Below are 15675 nucleotides of genomic sequence, written 5' to 3' on the forward strand. Positions count from 1 at the left end.
AGACCTCCAGGTACCAGACCGGAAACGTGAGCCTTTTTTTATGGGTCAACTTTAAGCCAACAATTTTGTAGAGGCGAGTAAATCTTCATATTTCTACTTGTAACAACTATTTTGAAGATTGTGAGTCATTGCATCACAAAATATTGTAATTTTTAAGTTTGCTAAGAAGTATATAACTCTACATATTACACTCCACAAGTGAGTACAAATTATTTCTTCACTAAAATGAAATCTTAACAAGCTCTAGCCATATTTCTAGCCCCAGGATTATGCGGGTCTGCCTTACTTCACTTCACTTCTGCAACCTTGTGTTCTGACGTCATATGAGAATATCCTACGAGGTTAGGTTAGGTTCCATTAGCATAAATCAATGAAAAATTATTATTTAGCCTAAGAGAACTAAACCTAGCTAGTTTAACCTAACAACGTGGGCATTTATCCTAAAAAACTTTCTCCCGTGACGTCAGAGCACATTGTTGCTCAAATGTTGTGCGAAAAGTAAGACCCAGGAATATGCACGGCTTCAAACAAAAGCTCATCGTTTTCAGTCTGTGATTTCTGCCGTCACCCCTATTTTGACATTGAACAAATCCAGTTGGCGCATGGGCACTTCTGTCCATGGTTTCGACTAAGGCAGATGGACTTGTATACTCTCACCTGTGTAGCAGTGACGTCACCAATATTCGCATGTCGGCAGGAAACCTTCCATCCGTCTGCACCTTCTCGATTATGGAGACGAAGGTGGCCATTGTCATCGGAGGCCAGTTGGTCCTGTCTCGCAGCGTCTTGTTGTGGTAGCACTGAAGGATTTCATCTGGTATAATAGTTCTCCTCGAAGTCCTCTCGATTTGAAGAGTCGCTGCGGGAGGAACAAGGATTACCTACACGTTATGTTCCCTTAAGACTTGATTGGCCGTTTCAGCACGGTACCTATCCAGTATAATGCAGGGATAAGCATGGACGTAACTCTGCGGCCAAATTTTAGAGAGGAGCTTGATGCTTAACTTTGTGATGGGGGGCGGAATCAAAACCTTTTAACTGTTAAATTTTACACCTCGGCTCCCAGGAGGTTATTAAAAACACCCTAAATATTTACAAGGCTGAATGTTCCTGGGATGGGAGTAAAGCCCCCTGCAACTCGCTAAGTTACACTTATGGTGGATTCTATCTGTGAAATATGCCTCGGGGGCATCTAAATGCTATAATGTTATAAATTGCTATAAGATTTCATCACCCAACGGCGAAAGAAATACTCTTTACTCTCTATTATTTTGCTTCTCAAGTCCCAGAAGTTTGTTTTTCTCAGTTGTACGCCCTGTATATTCATAGATGGGCAAATCGGGACTGGTACTACAATTTTAAAGTGGAACCCGAACCACTATATGCAACGCTATTAAAATAATTAACATAAATTACTGTAACTGAAATGTGTGAAATACATAAATTTAGAGTGACATCCATCTTCCAGGGGAGCCGTGGATACAACTCGCGTTAAATGATTTCGCGTGCACGACCTGATGATATCTTGAAAGCAGCTGATATTATTGTGTCAGTGCGACTTGGAGAAAAGAGGACGAACATCTAGGCGGAAAATAAAACCGTTTGTCAAGAATGCTCCCACCCCCCCAAAAAAATGGAACTCACTCTGAGTTATAGGCAATTATCGTAAAAACAGATGAAGAACCAATTCTTAACAACAATGGCGACCAAAGAAAGACAAAGGCCACATGCGGCTTCCCTTTCAGAGTATGGGATAAATGTTTGCCTATTGTATCCAATATACCGGGTGTCCCAGAAATCTTTCCCTGATTACAAACTTTATTCATATCCGCTATATGCAAGGTAGAGATGTGAAAGTGGTGCCAAAATGTTGGAAAACTAACCAAGTTTATTTGTTGCAGGTTTGAGTAACGTGGCTGCAGTGTAGCAGTGTCAGTGCCCAGAAAACCGGAAATGTTCACAAATCAGGAAAAAGCTCAGCATGTCCTCTGGTATCACGAGACCCGGTCACCAATAACAGTCCAGAGGAACTTTCAAATGTACAGAATTCTTTCGTCTAGAATATCTGCCATCAATTAGTTGGTATTTAAAAAATGGAATTTATCTTCATTCCCAAATCCTGTCAAGTCCAAGAAACATTGTATGGAAAGATGTTACCCGATGTCAAGAGCATTAATTCCGGATTCCTTGGCACTGACACTGCTACACTACAGCCACATTACTGAAACCTGCAACAAATAAACTTAGTTTTCCAACATTTTGGCACCACTTTCACATCTCTACATTGCATATAGCGGATATGAATAAAGTTCGTAATCAGGGAAAGACTTCTGGGACACCCGGTACTATAATAACACTTCAATACCTAACATTCGGCACTCAATAGGACGACGTCATGTACGAGTTAGTGTTTTCGCTTGAATATAAGTTTTGAAAAGGGAATGCGGAAGACACCCTGAAAAATATCAAGCATGTATTTTTCGTTCATAGATGGCAGCACAGAAGTTCAATTTTTGTTTTCGCTGTTACAGAAATGACTTAAATCCAAGAAGCAGACAGTTATGAAATAATTGTTTTGTATTTTCGCTTTAAAAGATGGAAGAAAACAACAAAAATAATAATTCACAAACCAAATTAACTCTTCTATGTAAGCAATACTTCCAAGAATTCATTAGATAAATCATAAATCAAAGAAATCTGACAGAAAACATCTACTTATAGTACGGTATCTCTATATTTGGGTAGAGGGTGCAACGTAAATCCATGATATGAAGCGTTAGGACAAATAGTGATACATAATCATAAAGAATATTGCTTCCTAGTATTAAATGTTCGGTATTTTTTCTTACCATTGATGATTAATAAGAGACACAATAAGATAGCCCAAAGTTGTGTATTCATTTAGAGTTCTGGAATTACCTGGAAAATAGAGACAAAGAAATATTTATTTATTTATTTTATTTATTTCGTCTTCTTTTACATGGCGAAGTTATGGCTGTGGAGCCTTTTCTTCCACTTGACCATGTTTACAAAAAATTGAATATGAAATAATTAAAATATTGAAAAAACAAAGAAAAAAATATAAAAATTACAGAGAAATAAAAAATACAAAGAAAAATTACATATTATAAGAAAGGTAATCTAACCTATAGATACGGGCACACACACTCACACACACACATACATATTTTTGCCCTTACACACGTACAAGCAAATACATAACACTACACTTACTTAAGCACAGTCCAATATTACACATACTTAAAACACAGTACAAAACGATATACTTTGACGATACTAGAGTCAATACAAATACATTTGTAGAAAATATTTTGTACTCGATACTTCTCAGTAAACTCGAACTACCTATATTTGTATCTCTGGATGAATGGTATTTCAATGATTTATGAGAGCACCATCCATAGGATTCAAATCTCGTACAACACGAGCGGCATCAAGTTCATACTTCGTATCACTCAAAAGCAGATATTCTTAATGACGACATGATGAAATTGATGACTGGACACTCACAAACATCCATACCCAGGGGATGAGTGGTGACATGATGAAATTGATGACTGGACACTCGCAAACGTCCATGTCCAGGGCGGGATTTGAACCCGGGACCCCTAGCGTCGTAGCGCGATGTGCTAACCATTAAGCCATGGGGGCAGGCGAAAGAGATTTCATATTTAAAGCACGAATTCTAATCTCGCCCAAGACCTCGCGATATGGTGCTACACCACTGCTTAAATGTGGTTTGTTTCAATGATGATATGATACATAAAGGTGAGACAATGCTTGAAAATGCTTTACAATATGTTCGTAAAGACTTTCATTGAAGAATCATTCGTTTAATAAATTAGTGTCATTGTAGAAAAATACGTCTTCTAAGGGGCTGGCCTAAATGGCAGCTGCAGAATTCTCAATATTAAACGTTTACTTTGATATCTGTTGCAAATGCAGTAAAGCTCGTGGTGTTTAAATATTATTAATTATTTCTAATCAATTATCGTTTGCTTTTATTGAATAAAAAGTCAAACCGTAACCACACGTTTGCTGCCTCCGCTTTTCATCCACGGTGACTTGGCGTAAGTAAGTGAGAGAAGGCTTCATTCGCGACGGCTGACAAAATCGACAGTGTTTCCAACCTGACAAGCTTCATTTGGATAGAATAGAAAAGTATTTTTATTTACTACTAAGCGAGATTCAGCATTGGGCTGTACCACCTAACTTCGGTTATTAAAAGTTACAATACATATATATATAATACTAAAATCAAATATATAGGTCTAACATGAATGAATTTGACATATATGAAAAAATAATAATAAACTTTTATGAGAATACAATGACAGATACATTAATACAGACACACGCGCGCGCGCACGTGTACATACGCAATTTCCAAATCAAGACTAAAGTAACATGCAAACAGTTTGAAATATTTCTTTATGTCAGAGTTTTACTTGGTTCTTGTTTAGTTGGTTGATTTGGTGTTTCAAGTCCACTTTATGTACAGTAAGGCTAATCGGGACTGGACCTACAGTTTAAAATGGGATCCGAACCACTATGTGCCTGCACCGGGTATCGAACCCGGGACCCTTTGATTAAAAGTCCGCGCGTTCATTATATCCCCAGCGGTTAACAAAGGGAGCGGTACTCTTTGTTAAAAGAAACACCCAAGCGGGCGGTTTTCTCTTGAAGTAGAAGCAAACAAGGAAAGCGATGTTGCCAAATTGAAGAAGAGATAAAGAGGAAAAGCAGAAGGAAATGGTAAAGAAAAAAGAAAAAGAAAGAGAAACAAAATTAGAGAATATGGAAAGAGAAAAGAAATACAGATAAAGATTAACAAGGAAGTGTTTGAGGGTATTATCGAAGGGGGGGGGGAGAGAAATATCCAACTCTTACATATTAGGCCTTAATTGACACGAGGGTTCTGGGGGGATTCTGAATTAAACAAGGGGAGCGGTATCCAACTCTAGGTCTTACATTATGGCTGGTATTTTAGTTAGAGGGGGATTGAACATTAAATTGAGGGGGTATCCAGTTCTTGTGTACTACTATTGTCTTAGACTGTTGCGGAAATTCTTGTGTGGAGACTAAGACTCTTTTTTTTACAAGGCGACGACGCTACCACTGCGCCATCGGGGGAGGCCTTTGTTGTTTAGTTGTACGAGCTAATGCTCAGTTGTTGTTTTTGCAATAAAAATAATAAAACTCGTTCTTTGAAGCTTTTGGATGAGATAGTAGATGAAACGTATTCGGGAAGAGCATTCCAAACCTTTGCAGACCAGAGGCTGAAGGAGCCTTCGAAACTGACAGCAGAATGGAGTGGAATGTCGATTTTTTGCCGACCGCTCGTATTGTATGAATGTATTGAATTTCTAAATGTCAGCTTCTCGTGGAGATAACTAGGTGTTTGTAACTTTAATATCTTATATACTAAAGAATATTGATACAGAAGACGTCGTCTTAAGAATTTTGTGTGTATTGAGCAAGGGTGACATTTGCTCGTTTCTCCTGATCGTGAGAACGTAACAAATGCAGTAATTCTATATTTTTTTGTATTCTGTTCGATATTTTACGTTATAAATTCGTGCCGTACACCACATCACAATAATCAAAATGCAACTAAGCTACTTTCTTGCTTTCATAAAAGTTTCATTTAAACGCAAAAAAAAAATATTCGAAACGTAAGCATGTCTGTGTCAGAGCCATAACTATGGAAGAGGAACAATGGAGTGAAAGAGGGTTTTTTGATTGATTGCTTTGCTTTTTTACTTCGCTTTTTGTGCCACTTTTGGATAATTTGCGAAGATGGGGATGAGTGATGACATGATGAAATTGATGTGTGGACACTCACAAACATCCATGGCCAGGTCGGGATTCGAACCCGGTTCCCCTGGCGTCACAGCGCGATGTGCTAACCACTCCACCAGGCGACCGGCACAAAAGAGAATTATGAAAGGGATTGATATTGGATACGATTAAAAATTGCTACTTTGAAACGTAAGATAATAGTTTGTTCTCATGGGCGTCGGCAGGCGGGTCGAACGGGTCGATGGATCCCCCCTGGAAATTGACATAGTTCATTTAAGGATTCAAGAAAGCCGAAAGGTTGTTACTCTTATTGTTAAGAACAGAAATAAAGTTCATTTAGTTAGTATTCGAACAGAATAATCAAAGTAAAAATGCATTGCATGGAAAACATTGAGTGAAAACTACAGGAACAAAGTTATATTCTACCATTTTATCCAAAGAACAAATCGTTCCACAGCTTTGAAAATTCAAATAATTACAGTTGTAGGTGAGAGGTGACACAACACACTTTAAAAAAAGACCCCCCCCCTTAACATTTAAAGCCTTTTCTTGAACGAGACATGCAAAGATTAATATCAAAATGCATTTAAGATACATAACTACATAAAATGCAAAAGAAATAATGGAAGATAGCTGTGCTAGTATTGAATCGTTTGGTGGATCGAGTCTGCCCATTTACATAATAATAATAATAATAATAATAATATTATTATTTCGAATAAAATTTATTTTGTTAACTTACAATATTTATTATTGTATAATAACATTTATAACCGTGGTAATAATAGTTATTATTTTTCTACTATTCAACTTTTATTATTTGCCCGACCCCCCCCCCCTTGCGAAAATTTCTGGCGACGCCCATGTTTGATATTGAACACACTCAGTTTTGTAATTAAATATAATGAACGTCGCGCCAGTGGTATATCTGAAAAATGTTGGATATTGGTCTCATGTATATCCCAGGACTCGAACCCATCTAGGGGCGGCGCTGCAGTAGAAAATGCTATGTTGTTAACGATTCTCAGTATGTTGTAATAACTATACTTACTGTACCCCATAGAAAAGCAATGTACTCGTACATTGTCCCAACAGTATAGAGATAAATAAGGACAAATGTGTACTTTCCTTGTCATGAGACAGTTTTGTCTTAAGAAGCGAACTTTGGTTCAGTTTTTACAAGAGGGGAGTTTTGTTATAGACACTTGCACGTATTTGACGCAAAATTGGTGTTCTTTTGTCTACACGAGTTTGAATGTGCGAATAATTAAAGTCGAGAATTACACCATTTCCATACATCACGCAGGGGTGCACCCAATTCAGTGTGGGTGTGTGGGAGAGAGTGGAGAGATTCTATTCTTGCGCTCACTGGCGTACGCAGAGAGGCGACTGAATGGGCTAGAACCCCCCCGAAATTTTTGGAAAATAAAAAAATTCAAATGAAAGCAGAAAAGAAGACGGGAAAGCCACCCCTTAAAATTACCCCGATATTCATTTTTGTCTTTCAATAACTTTAAAAAACGAACGTTTAAAATGGTAATTGGGGCTCATGCAAAAAGGAAAAACAACTACGGAGTATCACCGGAATTGATTTACGGGGATGTATTCTATTATCCAAGCAAATCAATCTCACTACGATCAGGTAAGGTTAGATTCCTGTCCCTCAACCCGCGTTCAAATCCAGCTGTAGATATGGGTACAATTTTGTTTGAAATAACATAATGTTTGAGTGAGGTGGAAATGTGTTTTGAATTTTCTTTGTAGATGTGAAAATCTTTAACTACTGATGCACACATGCTTTTTCTTACATTAAAGTTCACCTGGCATGTCACCATAAAACACACGGTCACAATTATCTAAATATCTAATTATCTAAATATCAATCATCTAATAACCTACTTTCCATGTATGTGCATTTTATAGAACTACATGCGAAAAGAGACCCAAGTCTTTCGAACCGTAGGGACACAATCTCTGACTGCACCGTTTCCTCAAGGAGATTTTAGACCAAAGCGACATGCGACAAACGATATGAGGATTTCACACCCAAGCGACACGAGTTCTTCGGTCTAAGGCAACTTTCATACCGAAGCGAGACGCGACACATGTCGCTTGGAAACGAGCCAATCAAGAGCAACATTTCGCATTGTAAAGGCATGACGGGCAGGACAGGCCAGCGTTCGGTTGGTGAAATCCTCAAGCGATAAGTGTCGCGTGTCGCTTTGGTGCGCAATATCCCTAAAGCAAGACACTCATTGCATCGCGGATGCGCGAACAACAAACCACGGCAATACGTTGGAAGCTATTGAGGAAATGGCCCAGTTTGAGCGACAAAGCGACACGTGTGGCTTATCGTGTCGCCTAGATCAATTGTTCGCACAATTAGCAGCAAACGCTTGCTAATAGACTGAAGTGCCGCTTCAAGGCTGCCGCTTGTCACTTAGTTGGGAACTTCCCCTGTAGCGCGTCGCTTCGGTCTGAGCACCCTCCCTTTAAGGAGCTTTCCGACCGAAGTAACAAGTAGCATGCGAATACGACATATGAACGTGTCGTTTGCTGTTTCGACCCTCATGCGCAATGAATGCTATTTTACAGTCTGGAAATGTCTGTGTCACTAGTCACATCAGTGTAAACATCCCGCGTCGCTTGTCCCATTGGTCTGAAAGTATACTTACACTCATGTCGGTGGCATTAAGGACGTTTTGTGGGTTTCCCCTTGTCGTTTCATGCAATCATCATTATCATCATTGCCACGATTAGTTTAAAGCGGAAGAAAAGAGACAGTAAATATAAAAAAATATAAATGCTTCAGTGTGTATATCTTTAAAAGAAATGATGATGATGATGATAATAATTATGAACCTAATTCATACAAAAAAATTTACTTACCAAGAGCATTCCACGCGTATTTTTTCTCCCGTATTATTAATGAAAGTATAACGATAACATAACGTGATCGACTGTATAGAATGCTCGTTAATATCTTCGCGACCACTGTACTAAATATCACATCAATTATCACATTCATAGAAATGCTTCATGTAAAAGAATCAGACGTTGCAGCGAAAACTCCATTTACTTCCATTATAAGCAGACGAATAGAATGCACCGAGACCAACATCAGCGCCTCTAGCGGTATCATATTCGAGTGGAACCAGCCAGAGAGCCCAGAACAGTGCCGTTTTCCACACTACGTTATTCAAGGCGCTGTACTTTTGCTCTAACCCCTGAACTAGCCTCTTCCTACACGGTGAATCAATCGTTTTCAATGTTTCAACAATAGCAATGCCAATTTCGGTTTTGCATATACAATGATAGTACTTCCAGTACTTGTACTGCATAGTAAAGTATAGCAAAAAAATCCATTATAAATAACTACTTTGTCAATGTTTCACCAATCCTTAAAACTTGGACCTCTCATAAGTAGTCCGTGAACCATCTTTACTTATTTTTTAATATAATACAGATCTCAACAAACGCTCGAACAGGGTTAAACGATGAAGCAACCCAACATACGTCAAAACCATAGCCCAGTTTTATTATTCGATAGAAAAGTATTTGTGAAACACCAGAAGTCTTAGAAAATACCGAATATATGGCATGTAAAAGAGAGGCAGCTAGGGGTGCCAACATTTTAAAAACATTAGGTGTGCTTAAGCACTAATCTTCCCTCATATGTATTTGATTTTAATCCACTATAACAATGGATCCTAACTTCTTTTGTTCTGTTATTTACTGATTTCAGTAATCACTCCACCACGAATCACGATAAGAAATATAATAATAGTAGCACGACAAATTATTTAGTGGACTCGCCGGATCATATAAGGTGGCGCCACTGTACGTACACAGTCAGCATAAACTGCGAAGAATTTTTTGTATGTAGCTGTGGGTCTGTAAGCTTAATTCAACTGAACTCACTGCAACATTATATAAGTACGATATACAGTCTGACGTTTTTCAAGCACTTGATGCGAAATATACGAATATTACACGTCTCATTGCTTCAGTAAAACACAAACGCAACCTGGGATAAAGAAATAAGAAACTACTTACAATTTTTCGATTTCGGCTTCAGCCATCTTATTTCAGTAGTGCTGATGATAATTTTTTCACCTCATTCTTTATTGATATTTTTTCTTTCCAGAATCGAATACAAGTTGACATAATTTCTACAAAGTTTTATATTAACAAATTTGAATAGTTTTTTACAATATTATCTGATTTTAACTTCTTATTGAATAATTTGAAATAAAATAGGTTTAAAAAAAATCGCTACTATGTTGGGATATGGTTTGCTATGGTGAACAATAGATGGCTCTTGACATATGAGTATTATTCTATCATTTTTCTTTATTGTTTCTGAATGTTTTACTTTGGTAGAAATCAGTTAATATCTTGATCTTTTTTACAGAATGTAGAATTTTATTTAAAATTGAGAAGAAAAACCACATGTAGGAAATTTCAAATCCGGTGACCTGGGAGGCCACAATCCTCTTGAAATGACTGTCAGGGAAAAAGGATTCCACCTCAGCCATGCTCACTCGAGAAGTGTGGCATGTTGCTCCATCTTGTTGGTACCAACCGAGTGTCAATTCCTGATCATCCAACTGATTCACGAACTCTCGAAACAGTTCACTGAAAACACGGTGCCAACAACGACGACTCGCGAAACTTGTTTGGTGCTGCCCTTCCTCAACGGCTACGGTGTGCAGTGTTGCCGCGTCACCTTTCTCATGGAATAAATTACATTTTCTCAAAATTTCATCGCAAGCGGTCAAATATTTACGCAATGACGTGATGTTTTGCAGGTCTACCTTCGAGTGGGACAACCGTTATATTTATGTAAACTTCCCATTAAGATACAGGAAAGATATAGAACAGACACACACACATATATATGGAGGTTCATGTTTCTACCCGCCAAATTAAAAACGTTCCTGCCCCACTCAACACAGCTATGCACCATCCAATTCTACAAGTTCACCCCCCCCCCCCGAAAAAAATCCTGCGTACACCAGTGATTGCGCTGATCGTAGAACTCCTTAGGTACCACTCTGATGTGTGTAAGTGTGCTTGTTGTGTGGCCGAGTGTTAAAATTTGTTTCTGGGTAGCAACTGATGTTGTTTCACAGCTTCTATTCAAGTACTTGTAGTAAATTTAGTTGCTTGTAGAAAAACAATTCCATTCTTGACATATTTTGAGGTTCATAAACTTGGAAATTATATTGTTGACACATCATCGGGAATCTTTTTAATCCATTTAGAAACCTCCTCCCATGCTTAGATTACGTCCATGTAATTACCACATCATATAGGGTTAAGACAGTACGGTTAGCAACACTAGCAGGAACCAAAACCATGTGCACTGAAGTGTTGTGTTCAATTTCGCCCGCTACAAAGTTCCACTCGCTCTGAGATTTCCGTGCTGCTTCTGCGTACCTGATTGGTAGGGACATTGAATTTTCGCGATGCGCGAAATCGCGAAATGTGAAAAAAAAAGATGCAATTTTGAACATTCTGCACGTAACTACACCCCCAATGATGAAATATGCATGAGTTTTATTCGCGAAGCAATGCGAAATGTGTGCTTTTCCACTAAATGAACGCTTTTTCGCGAAATAACCGTGAAATATCATAAAATTAAGTAGAAAACACGCAAAAACCGGCAATCGAGGTTTTGCGCGCAAACTATCGATTTGTAACGAAACGTTTGCCTAAAGTGTGCAGCTGAAGAACGTTTTATCTTCGATCACATCAGGAAGACGCTGCAAATTAGGATTTCCCATGCACATAATCTCAGTTCGAAACCTTCGCTCCCTGTCAAGCTGCATTCCTTTGTTCCCCCGAATGTCTACTCAACTTCCAGTTTCATTGAACTTGCTAGCTGTAGCAGCGATAAGATTGGTCTGTTCCCGCACATCAAGGGAAACAATGGTGTCATTTGTGTTCAGTCATGAATGGATGTTGTTTATCATCATGTGATTTTCAACATGTGTTTGTGTATGTGCAGCAGTGATTATTTTATTTGTTGGACAGCAAGGATATCCTTTAAATACATACAATGAATAAATCACTTGAGATAAGCAATTTAGAAATGAAGTGATTTTGTGTTGATGTTTTCTTTTTGGTTGGACAGCTAAGTACTTGTGTATGTGTATAGTATATAAAAATGAAGTAGTTTATCAATTTATAGCTCTTTTGTATGTTGTTTCCTCTCATGATGAAAAGGTGTGTGCCAATTTTTTTTTTCCACCGCTGGTATATACCGCTGATCTAACATTTTATTTACCGCTCTCCTCAGTTTTTATTTACCATAAATTTGTCTCCCTACTGATTGGCCAGTTGGCGAATCTAAGGTTCCAGGTTCGCCTGCTCGGTGAGTGATTGTAACCGATCTAGGTCGTGTTAGTGCATGCGTATTTTTTTCTATACGTTACAAATTAAGTAACCGGAATGTTGCAAGTTGTGTCGGAATGACACCGGTCTCAGCGGAACTATTTCCTGTGCGTGTGTTTGGTCTCGACGTTTGAAACGTTGCTGCAAATTTTATCTGCCTGGGATTTTTCGGTTGTCGAAAATCTGGTTTTGAAGTGCTAACAGTGACGTTCGAATGCCAGTGAGAAGAGGAAGAGATACACCAGTGCTAATTACTAGTGTGAGTGCAAATTGCTAGTGTGAAATGATATTCGTGGTTGGAATTATACTTTAAATGATATGTTCTCGTGTGTGTGTGACTATGCTTCGTTACACCTGTCTACGTCTTCAAGTTGGACGATTTGTTTTCTGTTTGGTAAGTACAATCCTTCTATTATATTTATTAATAAATATGCATATTTAATCTTCAGTATTCATTACGAGCTAAAATTTTAGCTGTATAAGAAATGTTTATATCTAAATCAGTTATCAATACCCTTGCTCTGTACAATGTTATGTTGTTGGTTTTAGCTTGCGAAGATGTGTTACAGTGAAGAAACGTGTGGATTTATATGATACTATTGCGATCAAATATCTCGGTTATTTGTAATTCCTGCGCGCTGAGACAAAGTTTACGTTACATAAAACATCGTTTTTCTAGTGCTTGTGCATACAAACCTGTTTTGACGAACTTAAAGGGTTATTCGTGTGCCACCTGTCACATTTCACGCTGCTGGCGCAGTGGTGGCGTCGTTGTTTTGTAATCAAGGGGTCCCGGGTTCGATACCCGGTGGAGGCACATAGTGGTTCGGATCCCACTTTAAGCTGTAGGTCCAGTCCCGATTAGCCTTAGTGTGAATAAAGTGGACTTTAAAAAAACGGTAACTGTTCGTTATATCGGAGACACTTTTCTTCAAATTTATAGGAGAAACCACTTACTGAAATCAGTTTCTGTAGCATTGTCGAAGTTCTTGGAGGTATTTTCTTTCGCGGAAACTGAAAACTTCACCATAGAATGCTGCAGAACAAGAAATAATAACTTTTTATGTAAGGAACTTGCATTTTCTGTAAAGCGACAACATTATGCCGTTGTTTCCATTATGTACCTGCAGATGGCGCGAGCGTCGAAAGTCACGCGGTCTCGCCAGTGTTTCCAAACGTGCCTTTTTTTACTAGATTTTTTTTAACTATGCTCACCTAACCTAACCTTGCCGGAAATGGTTCGTGGGGCTATCTTGAATGGTTTTTGGGGCTATCGTGAATGTTTTTTAGGGCTATCCGTCAATGGTTTGTGGGGCTATCGTGTAGGGTTTTTAGGGCTATCGTGAATGGTTTTTGGGGCTATCAGTAAATGGTTCGTGGGGCTATCCGTCAATGGTTCGTGGGGCTATCGTGAATGGATTTTGGGGCTATCGTGAATGGTTTTTGGGGCTATCGTGAAAGGTTTTTGGGGCTATCCGTCAATGGTTCGTGGGGCTATCGTGAATAATTTTTGGGACTATCCGTCAATGGTTTGTGGGGCTAACGTGAATGGTTTTTGGGGCTATCCGTCAATGGTTTGTGATGACATAATGAACACAAAAGTTGGTATTTTTCGGTTAAAAAAGTTGATACAATGCATACCCACTCCAAATTGACAAAACTCAAGCACAACGCGCGATGATCCACAGCTGTGCGCGCCATATTGTATGTTCCGCAACGGAAGAAAGGAACCAAAAGAATTACTCGTAATGTGAAAAATCGATGTTATTTTCGTGTAAAAAAACATAATGGCACCTTCAACTATGTTCCGCAATACACAATTCGTAAGTACGAAGCATGAGAAGCACAAAATAACCGATTGTAATGTATCTCCGATATAACTAACTGTTACCAAAAAAAAAAAACAAAAAAAAAAAAAAAAAAATACCATCAAACATCAAACACACAACATTGCACGCCGCAGAAACACAATAGAAAATGCATACTTTCTCTCAGATATGATCGATTTGATTTCGGTTAGGAGAGTTAGATTTAATGGTGCTAGTGATTTTTAGTGATTTTTACTAACCATGTCCCTATGCAGAAATAACTTTCGGCGGGGAGAGGGAGGGTTCTCACAATTTTACTGATTGATTGGTTGACTTCGTTTATTTTACGTCGCATTTCCGCCACTTCAGGCTAATTGCGACGATGATTTGGTGATGAAACGATACTCGCAGAGAACATCCATGCGGAGGTTGGGATTCGAAGCGGGGGCACTTGGTGTCGTAGCATGCTGTGATAATCACCCATAATTGAAAGCCTTGGGGTTGACACAATCTTCGAGATTTTATGAAAAATCCATTTGAAATTTTAAAAAAATTATCAAAACTAGCGTTGTACAGAAATAAAATCACAAACTTGTCTTTCACTTGAACATACGGTTAGCGTTTATCATGTCCAAGTACATAATAAAATGGAAACATTTGTCTTTTCGATAAATTTGTATGTGCTGTTGTACTGTTTCGGTATAGAAACAAGTTTTTACTCCATATTTTCGCGTCGTAGATTAGCACAAACCACAAGGTACTAACCTCAATGTAAACGCGTAGGGCCGTCCCGATGAACAGTGGTATCATAACCTTGTAATCAAGGGACCCCAGTTCGATACCCGGTAGAGGCACATGCGGTTCGGGTCCTACTTTAAACTGTGGGTCCGATCCTGGTTAGTCTATCTATGCATAAAGTGCACGTGTTTATGTTAAACTGAATCTAGTCACTCTAAAGATATAGGCAGGCGTAATAAGTAGTAGAGTAGCCAAAGACTGAACTCGCGAATGAATAAATAAATTCCAATTCAACTTACCGTGCGTTCAGGCTTGCGATTCCTGTCTGAACTTGCCTCACGCGTAGAGAAATATGCAGAGGTTTTTATTGAACTCGTATCTGCTGTTCTGTTTAGAGATTGTGAGGTGCGGTATTTTATCAGCGTCGACTTTGTTGGCTTTCGATAAGGTTCGGCAGATAAATTTTGTGTGTGTGGACGTCAGGGCTATAGATGGCGACTCCGTTGAGCACTGCTTGCCCACTTAAACCATTGACGCTGGGATGTTCAGTTGGTCGTGGCATGAACGGAGTTGAATTAATTAATTAAATTGTTTTGGGTGTGCACATGATCATTTTACACCCTTCAATGTCTACGGGAGAAAATCCCCTTATCTAAAATCATTACCTATTGTAAAGATAAAGCTGGATTTTGCGTTGTTTCTAACTTCGTTCAGAGGGAAACAATTAATTTTCAGGTTTTATTAATACTCTGAAGTTGCGTATCCAATAAAAATTACATTTATTAAAGAATAACCTTTAGTAAACACTGAGTTTTTCACTTCACTTTCCTTTCTGCGAACTCGGATCCAAAGTTAGAAAACTCTCTGGAACAGCTGACAAAATCCCTTCGAGATGATTACGTCATCA

At 38.6% G+C, this 15675-nt stretch overlaps 1 protein-coding gene across 2 annotated transcripts in view; it reads right to left on the bottom strand.

Annotated features, from left to right (window-relative positions):
• Positions 1-15158, bottom strand: part of LOC145981785 (uncharacterized) — a 60618-nt gene extending 45460 nt beyond the window's left edge. For both annotated transcript variants that reach the window (XM_083115203.1, XM_083115202.1), the window contains exons 1-3: positions 15068-15158; positions 2850-2919; positions 658-859 (exon numbers count right to left, since the gene is read on the bottom strand). In XM_083115203.1, the coding sequence (XP_082971329.1) occupies positions 658-859; positions 2850-2901 (254 nt within the window). In that variant the 5' untranslated portion in view covers positions 2902-2919; positions 15068-15158. The remainder of the gene's footprint in view (positions 1-657; positions 860-2849; positions 2920-15067) is intronic.
• Positions 15159-15675: the final 517 nt, after the last annotated feature.

This window comes from Lepisma saccharinum, chromosome 30 (genome assembly GCF_977018435.1).
Source record: "Lepisma saccharinum chromosome 30, izLepSacc3.1, whole genome shotgun sequence".
NCBI lineage: Eukaryota > Metazoa > Arthropoda > Insecta > Zygentoma > Lepismatidae > Lepisma > Lepisma saccharinum.